This window comes from Camellia sinensis, chromosome 8 (assembly GCF_055761805.1).
Source record: "Camellia sinensis isolate YWXY chromosome 8, ASM5576180v1, whole genome shotgun sequence".
In the NCBI taxonomy this organism is placed as follows: domain Eukaryota; kingdom Viridiplantae; phylum Streptophyta; class Magnoliopsida; order Ericales; family Theaceae; genus Camellia; species Camellia sinensis.
Genome location: NC_138968.1, coordinates 162,487,797 through 162,507,515, shown reverse-complemented (window position 1 = coordinate 162,507,515; position 19,719 = coordinate 162,487,797). Strand labels below are relative to the sequence as shown.

The 19,719-nt window shown below is 36.5% G+C and overlaps 1 protein-coding gene across 11 annotated transcripts in view; it reads right to left on the bottom strand.

Moving 5' to 3' along the window:
* The window catches only part of ADA2A (ADA2 2A), a 40,066-nt gene extending 24,603 nt beyond the window's left edge, over positions 1-15,463 (bottom strand). For 4 of the 11 annotated variants that reach the window (XM_028260014.2, XM_082884735.1, XM_082884733.1 and 1 more), the window contains exons 1-4: positions 15,104-15,227; positions 14,896-14,993; positions 4,516-4,574; positions 3,318-3,496 (exon numbers count right to left, since the gene is read on the bottom strand). In XM_028260014.2, coding sequence (XP_028115815.2) covers positions 3,318-3,496; positions 4,516-4,574; positions 14,896-14,948 — 291 coding nt within the window. In that variant the 5' untranslated portion in view covers positions 14,949-14,993; positions 15,104-15,227. Of the gene's footprint in view, positions 1-3,317; positions 3,497-4,515; positions 4,575-14,895 lie in introns of all 11 variants that reach the window. The other 7 variants (XM_082884732.1, XM_028260017.2, XM_028260016.2 and 4 more) reach the window with 2 other exon arrangements.
* Between the last annotated feature and the right edge of the window lie 4,256 nt (positions 15,464-19,719).

Below are 19,719 nucleotides of genomic sequence, written 5' to 3'. Positions count from 1 at the left end.
CATCTAACTCTACTATTCTACCCCTTCTTTTATAACTGTCTTCAATTACACTAAATTGTAATTACATATCTGTAAGTTGTAATTGCAGATTTGACATGGGTGTGCACACCTTCTAGTCTTTATTTTTATGTTTATGTTCATTTCTTATTGAAACTGGCAATCATAATAAACACACAAACAAACAAAAAAATTGCACTCCCAGCATAGTTGTCCCATTTCTATCCTTGTCAAAATGCAAGCTAGAAAATTCATCAGCAAAAGACAGATAATCATCAGCTTTAACCTAATGGGTGTGGGGGCAGGTGCGGGTACGTTATGGATACTCCGATATAAAAAAACGTTTAAAAATGGATATGGGTACAAGTGGTGCTTCTTAAGTTGAAATATTGACCGAAACCAACTTACTTGTTAATTATTCATTGACAAGTGTATGTGTAGGCCAGGGACAGTAAACTATCAGTTTGAGCCACGTGTCAACTTTGACTTTTCAGCTGGCTTACATACCATTTTGCTTTTATAATTTGTAGCAGTGCATGATACATAACAAATAGGAAATCAAATGCAAAAAATAATTCAAGTAACTAACAATTACAAAAACAGAGAACAATAGATAGAGTGGGTAGAAAATAAAAAGATGAAGATGGGTACTCCACGAGAGAGGGGTTTTGAAAAATAGTGAAGAAGATGGAGAGGGGAGAGCCAAAGAAAAGAGGAAGCAAAAAAAGAACCCTAAGTTTTTAAATTTTTCATAATTGTAAAAATACACTATTGTAAAAGTTTTTAAAAATATGCACAACGGAGTTGTAACAATATCTCTATTTTTCAAAAAAATTACATTTATGCCCTAACATACCCACAACAGTACCTGAAGCATACATATCTCATGCTCAAAACGTACCCATCCTATGTCCAACTCATACCCAACATTTAAAAATTCCGCATACACAATACAAGAGCAGCCATACTAGGTAAGTACCCGTGGCAATATTTTCAAAATACCCATGCTTCATAGTCTTTAACTGAGTAGGCCAACCAACCGATACCCAATCAAATTTTTAAACTCAAAATCAAACCAAATATCATCAAGGGAAAAAAAAAAAAATTAAAAAAAAAAAACTAAGATTAATCTCAGTAAGAGAGGAAGTTCCTATTTCTTTGATGTGATAGATTAGAAAATGTCATATGACTTAGATCCAATACACAACACTCCCACTTACAACAAGGTCTCTAAAAGAGGTAGTAGATTGGCAGTTTTACCCCCACTCCTTTGATGTGATTGATTGAAACAGAAAATATGAACTGACAACCACGCGATCGATATTCTTTTGTTGCCACCAACATACCTTCTAAATTGCTACCATCTCCAGCACAGACCACCACCCTTGAGATAATGAAGAATAAAGCCAGACCCACTAGTTGCAATCAAAGAGATCCATCATAAATTAAGACAAAAGCCTCCAGGATCTAGAGTCTGCACCAACACTTTGGGAGATGGAGAACCTTAAAAGTGATGTCCCACGTTTGAAATGGAAACTTCTTTCTCCATTGCACTTTAAAAGGAATATCACTATATAGTCCAAGACTCCAAAATTATCATTTATGAAGCACAGATACTTCTAGAAGGGACTTTATCTGTATCGGATAAAAATACTCATGGATAGGTATCCGATAAGTCCTAAATGTATCCATAATTTGAAAACTAATTTCTTTAATTTCGAGAAGTATTGGTTATTCTAGATAACGCATCAAAACTATTTTGAAATTGAGATTGTAACATTTATTGCATAGCATTAGTATAATTGTTACGATAAATATAAAAATAATTTTCCAATACTTTTTGCTTACTTGTTAGAGAAGAAAAAAATAGTGACATTAACTTTTTCAAATTTGTCGAATTGACAAATCCTTAATGTGTCATACATGTGTGCCATCTCCATATTCATACTTCATACAAAGTAAGGTTAATAAGAACACAGCGATACTAAAATTATACAAGCAAGTAAACATTTATGCATATAAACTGACGTGTAAAAGGGCAAAGCACAGGGGCAAGTTGTGAATTATTTTGTTATTTCAATATTAAAAATTTCAGAACCTACTGAAAATTAAAAAGTAAATTGACTATAGACTCTTAAACTAATACCTAATTCTTAAAAGCTTTGCATTAGAAAATAACAATGGTTTCTCACCATTCATTGAGTTTATGTTTAATCGTTTGATGCAATACTAAAAAATAATAAAAATATTGTTTAGCAAACATATCATTGTCGTACCGTATCCTACTTCTTTATGTTTTTTCATATTGTTGTATCCGTATGTTGTGCATGTACCTATTTTTATTTTATTTTTTATTTTTTTATTGGCATTGGGATGTCCGGATCAAAATCCGACTAATCCCCAGGGGTGCGCAGGCCCTCGGCAAGGAGTTTCCTGCAAGTGCACCATGGTTAAATTCAAGGATTTTTCCCTACTCCGATGGCCCCAAGGAATTGTTAGCACCTAAGAGGTTTCGATCCCTGAACCTTGGAGGCAGTACACCCGCAAGATCCAAGGCCTTGCCACCAAGCCAACCCCTTGGGATTATGTTTTACATGTATCTATGCTTCATGTTCTTTTTATATCATGACTAGTCCTTATAGTGCCACCAACCAAAATCATATCATTCTTTACAAGAAAAAAAATCAGTCTTCATTGGATGTGACATTGTCTTAGAAAGTCCCCCATCTTGTCATTTTCAATTGGTGTACCTCTACTTTATTGTTCATGCATTAATTTTATCACTCATCAATTTCAAGACCTTTATTTTAGCTATAGACATTACTAAAAAGGGCATAAGCTAAAAGTATAAAGGAAAAAAAAATATAAAAGACAATCATTCATTGCGACGTATAAAGGAAAACAAATATAAAAGACAATCATTCATTGTGACGACTGGGAAACATCCAACAAGATTTAAAACAATTACAATAGGCTCTTAGAAACACATGTAAATTCCAATCATGAATGATGACATACGACCTCGAAATTGAGAAAAACAGGTAAACGCACACACTAACTCCCCTACTTCACACATCCATATTGATCATAGTTCAAGTGCATCTAACATATGTTACTTAAGTATAGCCCACAAAAATGAGATTAGATACGTTTCCAGCACTACTAGAACATAATTACTCGTCTTAAAAAAACAGTCGGAGGGGCAAAAACCAGATAAGTTCATCTACAATTAAAAAGACTAGGTTATTAATACCAAAAACTAAAGACTATGACAGACACCAAATAACTAGTGCATAAAATAAAGTATTATGGTCACTAACCATAACCCTATATGGATGATTGCTTTTGTGAGGATTTAGCTCAGCTCCAACAGAAAAGCACTCCACGCAAAGGTCAAAATCAGGACACATTACACACTTAATGCGTATCATTCCTGAGATATCTTTGTTGCAATAATTACAGTGGTACAAAGCTTTCTTCCCTTCAGCAATTTCTTGATCTACACACAAAAAAAAAAAAAAAAAGTTTTTCGTAGAAACGAAAACAGACAAAAAGAAAACAAATTATTAATTAATACTACAGTTGCAACATAGTATTGAAAGCTTACAGGGGAAAAAGCCATAAGCAATAAGGATACTAATCAGGATAACCCTTCTATGTCCCAGATTGATCAGTTTCTGGTTTCGGTTGAGTAGAAGGAGCACTTCTTGGAAGTGGTGCATACCTCTCTTCCAAGGCTAATTTCTGACCATGTCCCTCTTTTATTGGACAACAGAGGTATTAAGAGGACATTGCCACCTTCAAATTTTAAAAAAATGATTGGTGGATGGTTTCAAGGACAGGCTTTCCAACTAGTGGAATAGTTGAGGTGGAATGCACTCTTAACTTCATTTTGGCTGGTAAGTTAAAATTACCAAAGATTGATTTGAAGAGGTGAAAAAAGGAGGATTGCAGAAGGTTAGAGATGCTAAGATGGAGGGTTTTTCAGATACCCAAAACCTATTCATCAATAAATGAATTAAGGAAGCAGGTGGTTTTTCTTCAAACACGAGAAAATGAGCATTAGTTCTCAGACAACGGGGACAAATACCCATATCCTAAAAATTTGAATATGTTACTTCTAAAATCAAAGTTGAACTTCATCCAAAACTGCTATGAGTTCCCTTTTTATCTCTGCTTCTCTTCTTTTTTTCTTTTTTCTTTTTCCAGTTTAAACCATAAAACTAATCAAGTGGGAAGTACATGATGAAAAAGGGAAATTTTATTCTATCTTTACTGATAGTTGGACCACATTGACTTATAAAAAGGTTTAAATAAGAATAGGAAGTTGGAATATGACATAACATTTCGAGCAACACTTGAGAAACAAAATAATAATTCACATTTGATTCTAAGTAGTTTTTTTTTTTTTTAAAAAAAATTAAAAGTAAATTGTACAACGCTTTGTACTTTTGCAAATAGCACAACTTCAAATAGTCACTGAATTTAATTACGTGATAATAATTTAGAGCATGATACCTGCAGTAGCTGGTTCTAAATTCTCCACATTTGAAGCATTCCTTTTTCTCTTGGATCGACTAAAGGTTACAAGGAAAAGGAAAATGTAAATTCATATTGGACAACCAGAAAAAGGGAACAAAAAAATAAAAATATAAAAATAAAAGCATAACCACAACCACAAGTAAGCGGTGTGAATGGTAATTTTTTATGACAGCATGCTTTGAAAAACTACATTGTGAAGGATATGAAGTAACCATTGACACTTCAAAACAACAAAAAAGTTTCTAGGGAAAATAATAATTACTAAATAAATGAGCTGAACAAGAAAATGGAATGCAAATGCAAAGGTAAAACTTGATGTAGAAGGCAAAAAAATGATAACTTGTATTAGGCACCTAAACTTTTGCTAAACAAGTGACTGCAATGCAAATACATAACAAGTACTACTTATTTTAGAAAATTACACTAATCTGCCCAGAGATTTCTAATAATGACCAAGACCTCCCCTCTGGTTCACTTGCCTATAACAAAATCTCCCTTTTCGTACAATCTCGAATGAAAATTGCTAAGGTCATCAGTTAAATATTTTGAAATATTATTCCTACCCTTTTTGATTTCATTTCAATATTAAAATGTCTTAGCCGTTTTTCTAACAAGGTAAATGTGAAAAATATTAAAGTGTACAGATTACTCAATTATTTATAGCCACATTATCAATTATACAAAAGAATTGTGAACCTTACAACACCACACCCATCCCCGCCTTTTCACAAAAAGGCATCTATGCCTTCTTCCCCAACTCTGGTCTGCTAGGCCCCATTCTGACCTTTCCACTATCCAGTACCAGATACCCAAATACCATTATCATTTTACTGCCCCTTCATTAACACATGCACTCTCTTCCTCTCTCTCTAGGTACACACATAAAAATACCTATACATGGGTGTATAAGCACACACAGCAATCATTTTTGCTCTCCAGAAATTCAACTAGAGCACCTCTTTCTCTCTCTTTTACACTGCCAAATCCACCTGATCTCACTCTCTCTCCCTCTCTCAATATATATATATGAAAGCATACATATACACAATATATATCTTCCTTATGTGCACATGTATATACAATTTTGCATTTTGAATACCATTCTCTCTCTACAAACTCAACCCCAGATGAAGTAACCCAATACATGCGCTTACCCACATCAGCCATGACCACCAAGGTGATGGAGCAGTCATGGCAATAGATGCCACTTTTGCAATAAGTGGGGCACATGGATGCAATGGCTCGAATGTCGTGCTGGTTTGGACCCTTGTAATTCATCTCTCTAAACCCACAATTATCTTCTTCATTTGTTAGCCAGGAGAGTGGGCTTGGTCAAATGGAGGTGGGAGGTGAATTTTTTTTTTACAATTTGTAAAGGATTGTGTATCAGGAGTCTCATGGCGAAGGGTGGTGGTGACCGATGGAAGTGCAAGGTAGTTTTATTTTCTGATTTTAAAGGCATGTTATGGAAAATCTGGGTGATAGTGTGTGGTGGAAAGCGATGGATGCAGGTGGGGAATTTTGTTTTCTGCTTTTTCCAGTGTTGCAAGATGGGGGAAGGGGAGGTGGTGATGGGTGGGCCCTAATCACTAGAAGGGGACAGTGGCTTTGATATCTTAGTTTTATTGATGGCTGATGTAGTGGGGGAGGAAGAACATGGGGGTTGGTGCTAGTTGGCAATTATGGACACTAGCAAATAAGGTAGGAGGCAGTAGACGTGGAGAAGATACAATGATTTTTAGTAAACTTAGATTTTGCATGGTTCAGTTATAGAAAGAGGTCTAATACATAAATGAAATGAAATATGTGAAAAATACAAGTAATGTGAGAGTGAAATATGTTATAACTTTTACAACAAAATTACACAAATGGATTGGTAATTATATACACAAATATAAACGAATAATGTGGTGAATATGAGAATAAAGTAATATAAACAACACATAAATTTAAATTCAAAAAATATGGCCTCTGCGTGACTGAGGGGCATGTAGTCATTGTCCTAAAGTTGTTCCTCTCCACGTGAAGGTATAAACGAAGTGCAACAGCTCCAAGATACAACCAATGTGCTCACAAGAGAGTTTCTCTTCCAATGTTCACGTCCACCGGGAGGATACGAACGAGTTACGAACTAAGTTGACCACAATAAAATATATATATATATGTATGTATGAATAATTCTCACAAATCATGATATATCTCAAAGTCATTTAATTTTGATTATGTGTTTCTTCCTTGCATGAGGCCAGTAGTCTTGCACCTACTAGGAACCACTAATTTCATCTATGTGGTCAATGGTCATGTACCTACTAGAAACCACTAATTTTCCTTCATATCTTCTTTCCCACATGTAATTTTTTTAAGGCTAAATTACACTTACACGCCCTGAGGTTTGGATTTAATATATATTACCCCTTGACGTTTGAGAAATTACACTAACCTCCTTGTCATTGTAATTATTTAGACGGAATAAAGGCATTGAACTCATGCACTCTCTTTTTTTGCTTTGCTTTGCTTTACTTTCTCTTTTTTTTCCCCTTTCCTTTACTTTTTTTTTTTTAATGTAATTCCTTTGTTTTTCTACCAGGAGTTGTTACCTTTTATATAAGCAGGAGGGTTTGTGAAATGAGACTATTAACCACAGAGGTGAGAATGTAATTTCCAAAACATCAGGGTGTCGATAGTAATTGGACCAAACCTCAAGGGGTGTCAACGTAATTTACCCTTTTTTTAAATAGCTACAAAATAAATAATATATTTTTTCCAACAAAATGTTTGAGTAAGTTTGAATAAATATTTCCTCTTTTAAAATTTCACAAACAACTTGATTTTTGCAAAAGATAAGAACACATATTTTATTTCAATAAAGAATTTACTTTACCACACATTCCAATTTTTTTAACTGAAATTATTCAAAAACAAAATTGTATTACACAACTCAAAATTAGAAAATGTCTTCCTTTCATAGAAAAGAGTTTTTTTTTCTTCTTTTTTTTTTTTTTTTTTTTTTTCAATTCAACGGGTAAATAGCTCATCATGAGAAGGTACAATTCAAAGTGGGAATTGGGTGTAGCCTAAAATCAACTTTTAGGAGCTTATAGCTTAATTTAAGCTAAAATTGTATGTTCGGTGTAACTTATGTATAGCTGCTTTAGCTTAAAAGGGTAGGGGAAAAACTTGACTTTGAAAAGCTTAGTTGGGGTTGCTTCTCCACTTTTTAGCTTTCACGATGAGTTGTTTTTAAACGCAAATTACTTAAATACCCCTTAGTATTTGAAGAAATTACAATGTTTTCCATGTATATAAACTCCAAATCTCTCATTCTTCACCGTTCCTCCCCCACGGCAGAAAAGGAAAACTCCATTGATGACATCTTAGATGACAACGACTAGCAACTTCACTACCATCTTCGACATCCGCAACCAGCAAATCCTCCACCTTTGACTAAGACAACCGGAAACTTTACTGCCATCGGTATTTTTTTTTTCTATATGTTGTCTATAGAAAATTATCAGGAAATAATCATGCTTCAATTTTTCATTCAATGTATATAATGAAGAATTTCGACGAATGAACCACCATCTCTCTTTCACTGGTTATATAGATATATATACACATACACACGATCTCTATAATGTTTCCATTTATATATAGATATATATATATATATATATAAGTCCAGCGGATCTGACCGTGTTAATTTTGGAATTAGGGTTTTATATAAAATTTGGGAAGATTTTTCTATGTGATGTTCTCACATGTCCCCACTAGAGGGCGTTTTTGTGTTTCAGGTATGTGTAAGTCCAACAAAATTGTGTCTCTCAAACCGCTGATTTGTTGTTTTAGTAACTATAGTGATGATGAAATTTTCATTTATGAAAGCACTTCTACGAAATTGAAACTGAAATTTTTTTCCCACAACTCTTGTTTGAAGGATAAAAAAATACAATTACACATATACAACAAAAAACTCCTTTACAGCTTATTTCACCAAACACTACTTTGTTGATTAAATTCATAATTCACATCACAACTACACCAAATAGGGTAACAACTAAAATTTGTTAAGTTCTAATATATAATCACTTTTACATGGCTATACCAAATAGGGCCAAAGTCTAAAATGCCAGTGCATTAAGTATACCATAAATTGCATGTATACATAACACCACCAATAAATATAAGCACATAATAAAGAATCTCCCAATAATACATTATCTATTAACTCATGAGAGCAACAGAGAACTATATTGTTATTAAAGCATCTAATAAGATCGCAGAACACCTGAAACTAAAATTGTAAACATGCTTAATAGGTTTTTTTTTCCTTATTAAAATAGAAACTGTAAAGTTTTTTGTTTTTTGTTTTTTTTTTATCATACACTAGAATATGCAGCAACAAAAAACACATGTCAAGCAAATCATTACCCTAAGGTTATATATGCACAAAAAACTGAAATTGATTTTTATATTTATGTGGTTGATTTTAAAACGTAGACCAATTTAGAACATCGCATCTAACAACAGAAAAGAAAGAAATGGAGCTAAATATGATGATGAAATGGCATGGTAAAAATCTATAATATATGTGTATTAGTAATTTAATAGTGATGCTAGTACGAACAAGAATCGCAATACTATTGGCAATTGATATCTTGCACCTTGAATGTCCAAACTAGTAGTAGGCATGAATAATGTTTGCTATCAAGTGAAACAGAATATTCATAACAGCACATATAACAATATGATGAATACATATGAGACCACTATTATCTATGGAAGATAAACACACTCACACCATGTGTAACAAAAAAGGGAATCTGTAAGGACCCCAACCAAGACAATGCAGTCTACAAGCAATTCATTCACAAATATTAGCAATATCAAAAACCCACATTCCAAATTTTCCAATGAGCCCCATAAACAGTAGTATCTCTCATCTCATGCAGATTAACTCTCCAAGTTAATATTTTTCCCAATTCCCAATCACCCATGTAAGTTTAGTTTGAGAGAGAAGCTAGAGAGCAATGAATGAGAGAAGCTAGAGAGCAAAATGGTTTCTGTCTATTATATGTTGTATCTTTACAAGAGTGAACTCTCTCTTTATAGAGAGAGGAAATGACATTGGATACCAAAGGATGATTGGCAATCACCACCGAAAGAATAAAGTGAAAAGAGAAAGCATCTATATCTAAACAACAATTAGCAATATTATATTAACAGCCCCCCGCAAACTCAAGGAGGGAAAGCATCTACCAAGTTGAGTTTGGAAACAAGATCATTAAAGCGGCCAGGAGGATGAGCCTTAGTGAAGATATCAGCGGGTTGATCGACTGAAGCAATAGGAAGAAGATGAACAGTTCCACAAGTAACATGCTGGCGAATGAAATGACAATCAATCTCAATATGTTTGGTGCGATCATGAAAAACATCATTGTGAGCAATCTGAATGGCACTCCGATTGTCACAGTAGAGAGGGGTAGGAGTAGATGAAGAAACTCCCATATCAGCAAGGAGCCAGCGAAGCCAGAGAAGTTCCTGAGTAGTATCAGCAAGAGCTCGGTATTCAGCTTCGGTGCTAGAGCGGGCAGTGAGAGATTGTTTTTTGCTACGCCAAGCAAGAAGAGAATCCCCTAAGAAGAAGCAGAATCCCGTGGTGGAGCGTCGATCCGTAGGATCCCCAGCCCAATCAGCATCGGAAAAGGCACGTAGGTCAAGAGAGGAAGAAGCCGAGAAGTGAAGACCATGGAACAGAGTGCCTTTGATGTAGCGAAGGATGCGGAGTAGAGCAGTATAGTGGGGAGTGCGAGGAGCCGACATGTACTGACTGACAATGTGAACAGCATAGGCAATATCAGGACGAGTGACTGTGAGATAGACAAGACTGCCGACGAGCTGGCGATAAAGAGTAGCATCAGAGAGAAGAGTGCCATCAAGAGGAGTGAGACGAATCTGAGGATCAATCGGAGTAGAGGCAGTTTTGCAATCAGTAAGACCAGCACGAGCCAGAAGATCGGATGCATATTTGGCCTGGGACAGATAGGAACCAGTAGAATCATGCGATACTTCAAGGCCTAAGAAGTAGTTAAGAGTACCAAGGTCCTTCATCTCAAATTGTTGGTGGAGAAATTGTTTGAGGTGGAGAATACCAGCTGTATCATTACCAGTGATAATCATATCATCCACATACAGAAGAAGAAGAGTAGTACCATTAGAAGTAGTCCGTATAAAGAGAGCAGAGTCATAGGGACTAGAGGTGAATCCGAAGGCAAGAATGGTAGAACTGAACGTAGCAAACCAAGCACGAGGTGCTTGCTTGAGACCATAGAGAGCACGCTGTAGTTTGCAAACCTGATGAGGTGGAAAGGTGGACCCAGGTGGAGGTTGCATGTAGACCTCCTCAAGGAGATGACCATTGAGGAAAGCATTTTTGACATCCATCTGAAAGAGCCCCCAGTGGCGAGCAGTAGCAACAGCAAGTAAACTGCGAACAGATGTAAGCCGAGCAACAGGAGAGAATGTCTCCTCATAATCAATGCCATATTCTTGGTTGAAGCCCTTGGCAACAAGACGAGCTTTGTAGCGTTCAATAGAGCCATCAGAATGTGTTTTGATTTTGTAAACCCATTTGCAGCCAATTGCAGTCTTGCCAGGAGGAAGATCAACAAGATCCCAAGTATGAGCTTTATCCAAGGCATGAAGTTCATCAGTCATAGCTTGCTGCCAAAGAGGATTAGTACAAGCCTCACGATAGGAGGTAGGTTCATAAGTAGAGAAGGCAGCAGATCCAACAATATAATCACGAAGATGGATAGGAGGTTGAGTTACCCGGCGTGGTCGACCCGGAGGAGGATCGGTGAGAGGAAGAGCCGGTGGAGAAGGAGGTGTGGTGGCAAGAGGTAGACCTTCAGGTAGAGCAGGCTGGACAGGATCAGGGGTGAGCAAGGGCGTCTCGATGGAGGAGGAACCTGTATCAAAATCAGCAGAGAAAAGATCGATGGAAGGATTAGTAAATAGTGCAATAGTGGAAAGTCCGGGTAAGTGAAAAGAGGATAGTGAGGAAAACATTTGGTGTTCCCAGAAAACGACATGGCGGGAGATACGAAGACGTTTAGAGAGAGGAGCCCAACAGCGGAAGCCTTTATGTTCAATGCCATACCCAAGAAAACAACAAAGACGAGAGCGAGGTTCAAGCTTGGTGTGTTCATGGGATTGAAGTAGAACAAAGCAGGCAGAGCCAAAAAACCCGGAGATTGGCGTACGGAGGGGGAGTGCCATGCAGACGTTCAAAGGGAGTTTGATTATGGATGACAGGTGTAGGAGCACAGTTGATAGTGTAAACAGCAGTGAGGGCAGCTTCTCCCCAAAAGTTTTCAGGGCAGGAAGAAGAGAGAAGGAGAGCGCGAGTAGTGTCAAGAATATGCCAGGGTTTCCGTTCAGCGCGGCCATTTTGCTGGGATGTGCCAGCACAGGAACGATGAGGCAATGTACCATGATGCTGAAGAAAGGAAAGAAAATCTGAATCCCGATATTCCATAGCATTGTCAGAGCGAAAAATTTTGATGGTTTTGGAGAATTGGGTGTGGACCATTTGTGCAAAACGATAATAAATGTGTTTCAATTCAGACCTATGTTTCATGAGAAAAAGCCAAGTAAACCGGGAAAAATCATCAATAAAAACAACAAAATAGCGGGATCCCCCCATAGTAGTAGTAGGTGAGGGTCCCCAAATGTCCGAATGTATAAGATCAAAAGGTGCAAGAGAAACAGAAGTACTTTTATTAAATGATAAAGCAGGTTGTTTGGCAAGTTGACAGGGTATACAATCGAAATTATCGGGAATTACATGACCCAACTGTCCACTAGAAACCAAAGACCTTAAGCGATTAACAGAAATATGCCCTAAGCGACAATGCCAAAGATGAAAGGGAGATAATGAGGAAGGAGATGTAGGTGCAGCAATTTGAGGAGAGGCAGGAACATGAAGGTGAATGAGTTCATAGAGACGTCCATGCTTACGGCCGATCCCAATAGTCTGCCCTGTCTGAGGGTCCTGTACCAAACAATTAGTAGCAGAAAATGTGACAGTTAGACCAAGTTCACATAATTGACCAATGGAAATAAGGTTTAAGGTAAGAGCAGGGATATGATAAACGTGAGGTATGGATAAAGAAGAGGTGGAAACAGTACCAACATGACTAACAGACATGAGAGAACCATCAGCAGTATGTATTGAGGGAATATGAGGAGAAGAAGATAAGGAAGAAAAAATAGTAGAACTAGAGGTCATATGATTACAACAGGCAGAGTCAAAATACCAAGAAGAGTTACCTGGAATGACAGACAAAGCAGTAGGAGGAGGTGTACCAGATGGGGAGAGAAGCTGTTTGAGCATGGCCTCTACATCTGTTGGAGAAAAGCGAGGGGTAGATGGAGTAGGGGACTCAGAGAACCCGGCAGAGGTGGCAGTGTCAGTGGGATGAGACTGATTCCCGGAAGCAGCAGCAGCAGTGTGATGAGACTGAGACTGATTGCCGGAACGGTGAAAGTTTCCCCGGGAAGAGCCACCGCGAGAGGAGTGGCTATTGGAGGATGAGCGAGAGGGATTGCGAAAACAATCCTGTTGCAGATGACCAGGACCAAGTTTGTTGCAGTAGCGGCAGGATCTGACGGGGCAATGGACCAGGAGATGGGTTGAAGGAAGGCCCCGATTCTGACAGTAAAGGCAAGCAGTAGTCCGCTGGGGAAATGATGGCCGGGACGGAGGAGTGGCAAGAACAGAGTCCACATGATGAGTTTGAAGAGTACCGAGACGAGTCTCCTCGGATAGCAACTCAGAAATTGCTTGTTCAAGAGTGGGCAATGGATGGCGATGAAGCAGAGAGGCACGTACGGGCTCAAAGGATGAGGTAAGAGCCATGAGAAATTGCACCAACCTTTGCTGGTTGCGATAGATAGTAAATAAAACGGCATCTTCGGGGTCATGCCATGCTGGTTCGGAAAGAGCAAGCTGATCCCAAACAGAGTACATTTGAGAAAGGAAGTCATTAATGGACTGAGTGGCTTCTTGGCGCATGCGGTGAAGTTGGTTCTGAAGTTGATATTGATGGGCAAGACCAGTAGTCTGGTATCGTTCTTTCAAAAACTCCCAGATGTCTTTCGCAGGAGTAGTTACAGAGTCAAGCTGAAAGCGGCCAAATTGAAGACTGATAGAGGTAATAGAGGTATTACGAAACCAGGTAATGATTTGGTAATTCTTACTGTCCCATTCCTCAAGTCGGTCTTCATATGTAGCAGTATGAACAGGAGTTTCAGTAGTGGCACTGTCTTTTACTGGTTTAGCCACATCCCCGGTGACAATTCGCCAGAGCTTCTTGCCTTTGAGGAAAGAGGACATAGCTTGGGCCCACAGAACATAGTTTGAACCATTTAAAATGACGGAAATGGGATGGGAGGCATCATGACGATCCATAATACTAGTTGAGTAGGGTTAAAGTAATAGAAATAGATCCGTAGGAGCAAAATTAGGTAAAACAGAGTGTACCAGTGAGTCCGGAAGGTCGAAAATAGCAAGGAAAGGTATGCTGGACAGAGATGATGTCAGCAATGATGTCAGCGGCGCACGTTAGCAGAGTGCAGGGAGGAGCACGTTAGCAGGAAGGCAACGGCGCACGTTAGCAGACAGGCGCAGGCGCGGCTCACGGTAGCTGGTTTGGCGCACGCGGGTGCACACTAGCAAAGCGGCGCACGATACGCGTATGGTAGCAGGCGCGGCGTATGGGAGCCGCGGACGTGTGGGCGCGTGTGGGCGCGTGGCGGAAGTGAGCGACAGGAGTTGGCGCGTGTGGGCGCGTGTGAGAGTGGTGGCGGTCGTGTTGACGCGCAGAGGCTAAGGGTGGCGCGTGTGGGCGCGTGTTGGCTTTTCTGAGAACGGGCTTGGTGCCGTTGGACTCAGGAGAAAATTTCGCACAGGTTGATGTGCTCTGATACCATGTAAGTTTAGTTTGAGAGAGAAGCTAGAGAGCAATGAATGAGAGAAGCTAGAGAGCAAAATGGTTTCTGTCTATTATATGTTGTATCTTTACAAGAGTGAACTCTCTCTTTATAGAGAGAGGAAATGACATTGGATACCAAAGGATGATTGGCAATCACCACCGAAAGAATAAAGTGAAAAGAGAAAGCATCTATATCTAAACAACAATTAGCAATATTATATTAACAACCCAAAAGCCTAATGTAGCTCCAATTAGAACTTAATTATAAGTTTGATGATACATATATATACGTGTGTATATATAGATATACAAGTTTATGTATAGTGAGAGAAAGAATGAGATGGGATGTAATTGACCGGACCTTTGGTTATGATCTTCTTCGGCGGAGTGGGGGATTGCACGAGAGCGACCCATTTTGGGTTCGAATTGGAGGCTGAATAGGGGAGTGATTGTGAAACCCTAGACAGAAAAAACGGCTCGTCTCAGTGCTTCATAAAAACAAAAACAAAATAAAGGAAAGCAAAATGATTTTGGATTCTGCGGAAGCGGAGCGTAGATATACAGCAAACCTTGAGGATGCATGCGATGAACGAAAACTGTGATAAATTACACCAGTCTACCTTGATTAATTGATTAAATTACATTTTATACTCTTAATTTAAAACAAATTACACAGACCTGGCCTAAAAGCTTAATCCCGTTACGCTTGCACCCACCGCCTTATTCAACTGTCAGGCAAATTGATTTATTGTTTTTAATATTTTTCAATAATATAAAAATTAAAAATAATAATAATAACAATAATAATTGAGAGAAAATGTTATCGCCTATCAATCGTTTCCATTTAGCACTAGCACAACCAACGTATTATTATTGAAGGTCGGAGACAGTGGCGAAATGTAACCATTAGCCACACTGAAATAATGTTTGAAAGTTATTATTAATTATTATAGGTGATTATAAGTCAAAAAAAAAGAAAAGAAAAGTGGTGAACAAATGTAATTATCGATAATTAAAGATAGTGATTAATTATTAAAAGTGTTTTATGATAACAGGTAATGCACGAAGATGGTTACTACTAATAAATGGTGGTCGCCAAAGATAGAACTGCAAACGAGTCAAGTCGAGCCGAGTTTTAGTATGTTTGGACTTATTTATTAATATTTTAACGAGCTCGAGCTTGAACTCGAACTGAATAAAAATTTAACGAACTAAGATCGAGCCAAGTTGGCTTAAGTTTGACTCGAGCTTGAACCTGTTCACGAGCCTTAATGAGTCAAAAAATTTATAAATTCATACTTTCATGTGAGACTAACGTTACAATTAAACTTTGATTATACACTTATATATACAATATATATAAACGTACTAAAAAAAAGTTATATTTTACTAAAATAATAATATCTACTACCACTATTATATAAATGTACTATTTATAGTTAACTAGTATTTACATTTATATTTTTTAAATATATAAATAGCATATTTTTCTTATTTTTTATACATATTTTTATATTATTTAATAGATAAATAATAAATATTAAACGAGTCAGTTAATGAGCCAAGTTTTAGAATATTTGAGCTTGTTTATTAAAAATTTAACGAACTCGAGCTCGAACTTGAACGTAAAAAAAAAGTTAATGAATCGAGTTCAAATGATCTCTTACCAAGCCGAGCTTGAACCTGCCCACGAACGGGTCTGTTCATTTGCATTCCTAGCCAAAATAGCTATAAGTAGAACTCATAGACAATAATAACTAAAGATGGAAATAGCTTATTGTTGGAAAAATGGTATTTTATATGGCTTATTTTGGGCCAACTTGGAGGCCAAATTTGAGTGGGCCCCAAACGTTGTTTGGGGTGAGTCCGAAGAGGTGACGTGTTTCTTGCTGCGTGGCAAGTCACATGGTGAAGACGGAACGTCAAAAACCATTTATGAGTAAATAGGAAGTTGACGTCGTTTTTGGGTCTAACATTAATTTGTTTTAGATAAAAAATTCTTTTGAATTTTTTCAATAAAAATTATTGTAGGAATTTAATTTAATCCTAAATTCAAATTTTTAGTTCCTAAGTGGTTTCCTAAAATTTGTAATTGTGAGAATTTAATTTAATTCTAAATTCAAATTTTTGATTCCTAAGTGGTTTCCTAAAGATTGTACCTCTTCATTTATTTATTTATTTAACTATTTCAATAGTTTAATATATATTTGAAATAGTTTAAATAATAAATTACCTACAGATTTGAGACATTCTCTAACGGAACACTTCTTCAAATATTTGAATTTGAGATCAAACAGTCAACTTTATTTGAATTGAAATAATGCACCTTTTCACTTCTTTAAGTTGATACCTGTTCGGAACTTTTGCAGCCTATATATACCATCTATTCTAGCAGGTTTGAATCTAATTTTTGACATTCGAAAATCTGTCTAAATTTGATCTCATTGTTGTCCAGATTTTATTTTATTTTATTTTATTTTATTTTTTACTTTTGCATTATTCTTCATTCTAGTTTTATAATAAATATTCAGAGAGTTAGATCACAGGTTTGGTTCGTCGAACGAATTTGTTTTGGAGTGCTACTACAAATTGATTAAAGATCATTGTATCCTGGGAGATAGACGCCACTCAACCGTAAGCACCATAGCAGGGCGAATCTGTCTTAAGGACAGAGTGTCACACACTCGACTTGGTCTTTTAATTTTTGTTTGGTTCAACAAAATATTTTCTGTAAGTTTTATTTTATTTTGTTTGAATTAATTTCTGTTTATTTTATTTACACAGAAGATTGTTCCAACAATCTTAAGACAGATTCGAATTATTCTGTTTACAGAATTTTTCGTTTGTTTTCCTTTTTCTTTCTTCATAAATAATTTCGGAAGAAAATTATTTTCTGTAAATTTACAAAATAATATTCTGGTTGGAAAAACAAATAGTGATTATATGCTATTTGACAGATAGTAGTAATATACTGTCTCTTTTCTTTGACAACAACTAATAGTACGATACTGGTGTCATTAACAATTCAGAATATATTTTTGTGGAATTTTTTCAGAAATTAATTTTGGGTTTTATAAATTATTTTCTGAATTTTCATTAATTAAAATTCTGTTTCAGAATTTTAATTATTGAAGTGTTACTGAAATTAATTTTCTTGTGTGGAATTAATTTGATTAAATAAAATTTTATTTTATTTCCAAATTAATTGAAAAATAAAAGTTATAGTTTTTATTTCTTTTATTTTTACATAATTTAATTTTCTGTGTAGAATTAATTTGTTTAAATAAAATTTTATTTTATTTTCAAATTAATTGAAAAATAAAAGTTACATTCTTGTTTCTTTTATTTTTACATAATTTAATTCTGTGAATTTGGTTTAATTTTCTGTGTAGTGTAAATTCTAATTATAATTTTGTTTTATATATTAGAATGGATGGCTACTAAAACAAATGCCCAAACAAGTACTACTGTGGTGGCTGCAATGACGCCAACCCCCTCTCCTGTTGTAACAGTACCGGTAAATCACGGTGAAAAGTCGAAGAAGTTCTTAGGAACTAACTTTAAAAGATGGCAACAGAAAATGTTGTTCTATCTTATAACTCTGAACCTGACTCGTTTCCTCCGTGAAGATGCTCCTATCCTGAAAGAGGATGAAACCGATCGGCAAGTGGTTGCTGCGGTTGATGCCTGGAAACATGCCGATTTCCTTTGCCGGAATTACGTCTTGAACGGACTTAACAACACATTATACAACGTCTACAGTCCAATCAAGACTGCAGAGGAACTTTGGGAATCGTTTGAGAAAAAGTACAAAACGGAAGATGCCGGCTCAAAGAAATTTATGGTTGGTAGATTCTTGGATTTTGTAATGATTGATTCAAAAACTGTGATCAGCCAAACTCAAGATTTCCAACTCATCCTGCATGACATTTACGCAGAAGGTATGTCTCTCAGTGAATCCTTTCAAGTTGCAGCCTTAATTGAAAAATTACCAAAATGTTGGAAGGAATTCAAGAACTATCTCAAACACAAGCGCAAAGAAATTTCTATGGACGAGTTAATTGTGCGTTTGAGGATTGAGGAGGACAACCGCAATTCTGAAAAGCGGGCTGGTAAGCTTCCTATGGAGTCTAAGGCAGATGTGGTGGAACATGCTTCAAAAACCAAGAAACGAAAGTCTTTTGGAGAAAGTTCATCACAAGGCTCTAAAGGGAAGGAAAATAAAAAGTACAAGTTTAATGGCAAATGTTACATCTGTGACAGAGAGGGACATCGGGCCAAAGATTGCCGTAGCAAAGGCAAAAGTAAAAGAAGAACAAGCAAGAAGCCTGCTCAAGCCCATATGACCGAAGTGGACAATATTTCCAATGGTGACGATGACATCAATCTTTCTGCAGTTGTTTCCGAGACAAATCTTGTCGGAAATCCTAAAGAATGGTGGGTGGACACTGGTGCTACTCGCCATATCTGTGTCGACAAAAAGATGTTCATATCTTATTCTACAGTGGATAATGGTGAACAACTCTTTATGGACAACTCCTCAACTTTTAAAGTTAAAGGATAAGGAAAGATTGTACTCAAGATGACATCTGGAAAGGAACTCACTCTCAACAATGTGCTGCATGTACCGGACATTCGCAAGAATCTTGTTTCCGGATCTTTGTTGAGTAAGAATGGGTTTAGGCTAGTATTTGAGAGTGATAAATTTGTACTTACTAAGAATGGGATGTATGTAGGAAAAGGTTACATGTCTGATGGCCTTTTCAAGTTAAATGTAATGACCGTTGTACCCTCAGTTATTAATAATACTACATCTTCTTCTTACTTGCTTGAGTCTTCAAATTTATGACATGGTAGACTAGGACATGTTAATTATGGATCTTTGCGTAAATTAATTAATATGGAATGTTTACCTAAATTTAACATTGATTCAAATCATAAATGTGAAATTTGCGTTGAGACAAAATTATCTAAAACTTTTTTTCATTCAATTGAAAGAAGTACGGAACCACTTGAATTAATTCATAGTGACATTTGTGATTTTAAATCAATTCAAACTAGAGGTGGAAAAAAAGTATTTTATCACTTTTATAGATGACTATACTAGATATAGTTATGTCTATTTAATTTGAACCAAGGATGAAGCTTTGGAAACTTTCATTCAATATAAGAATGAAGTTGAAAA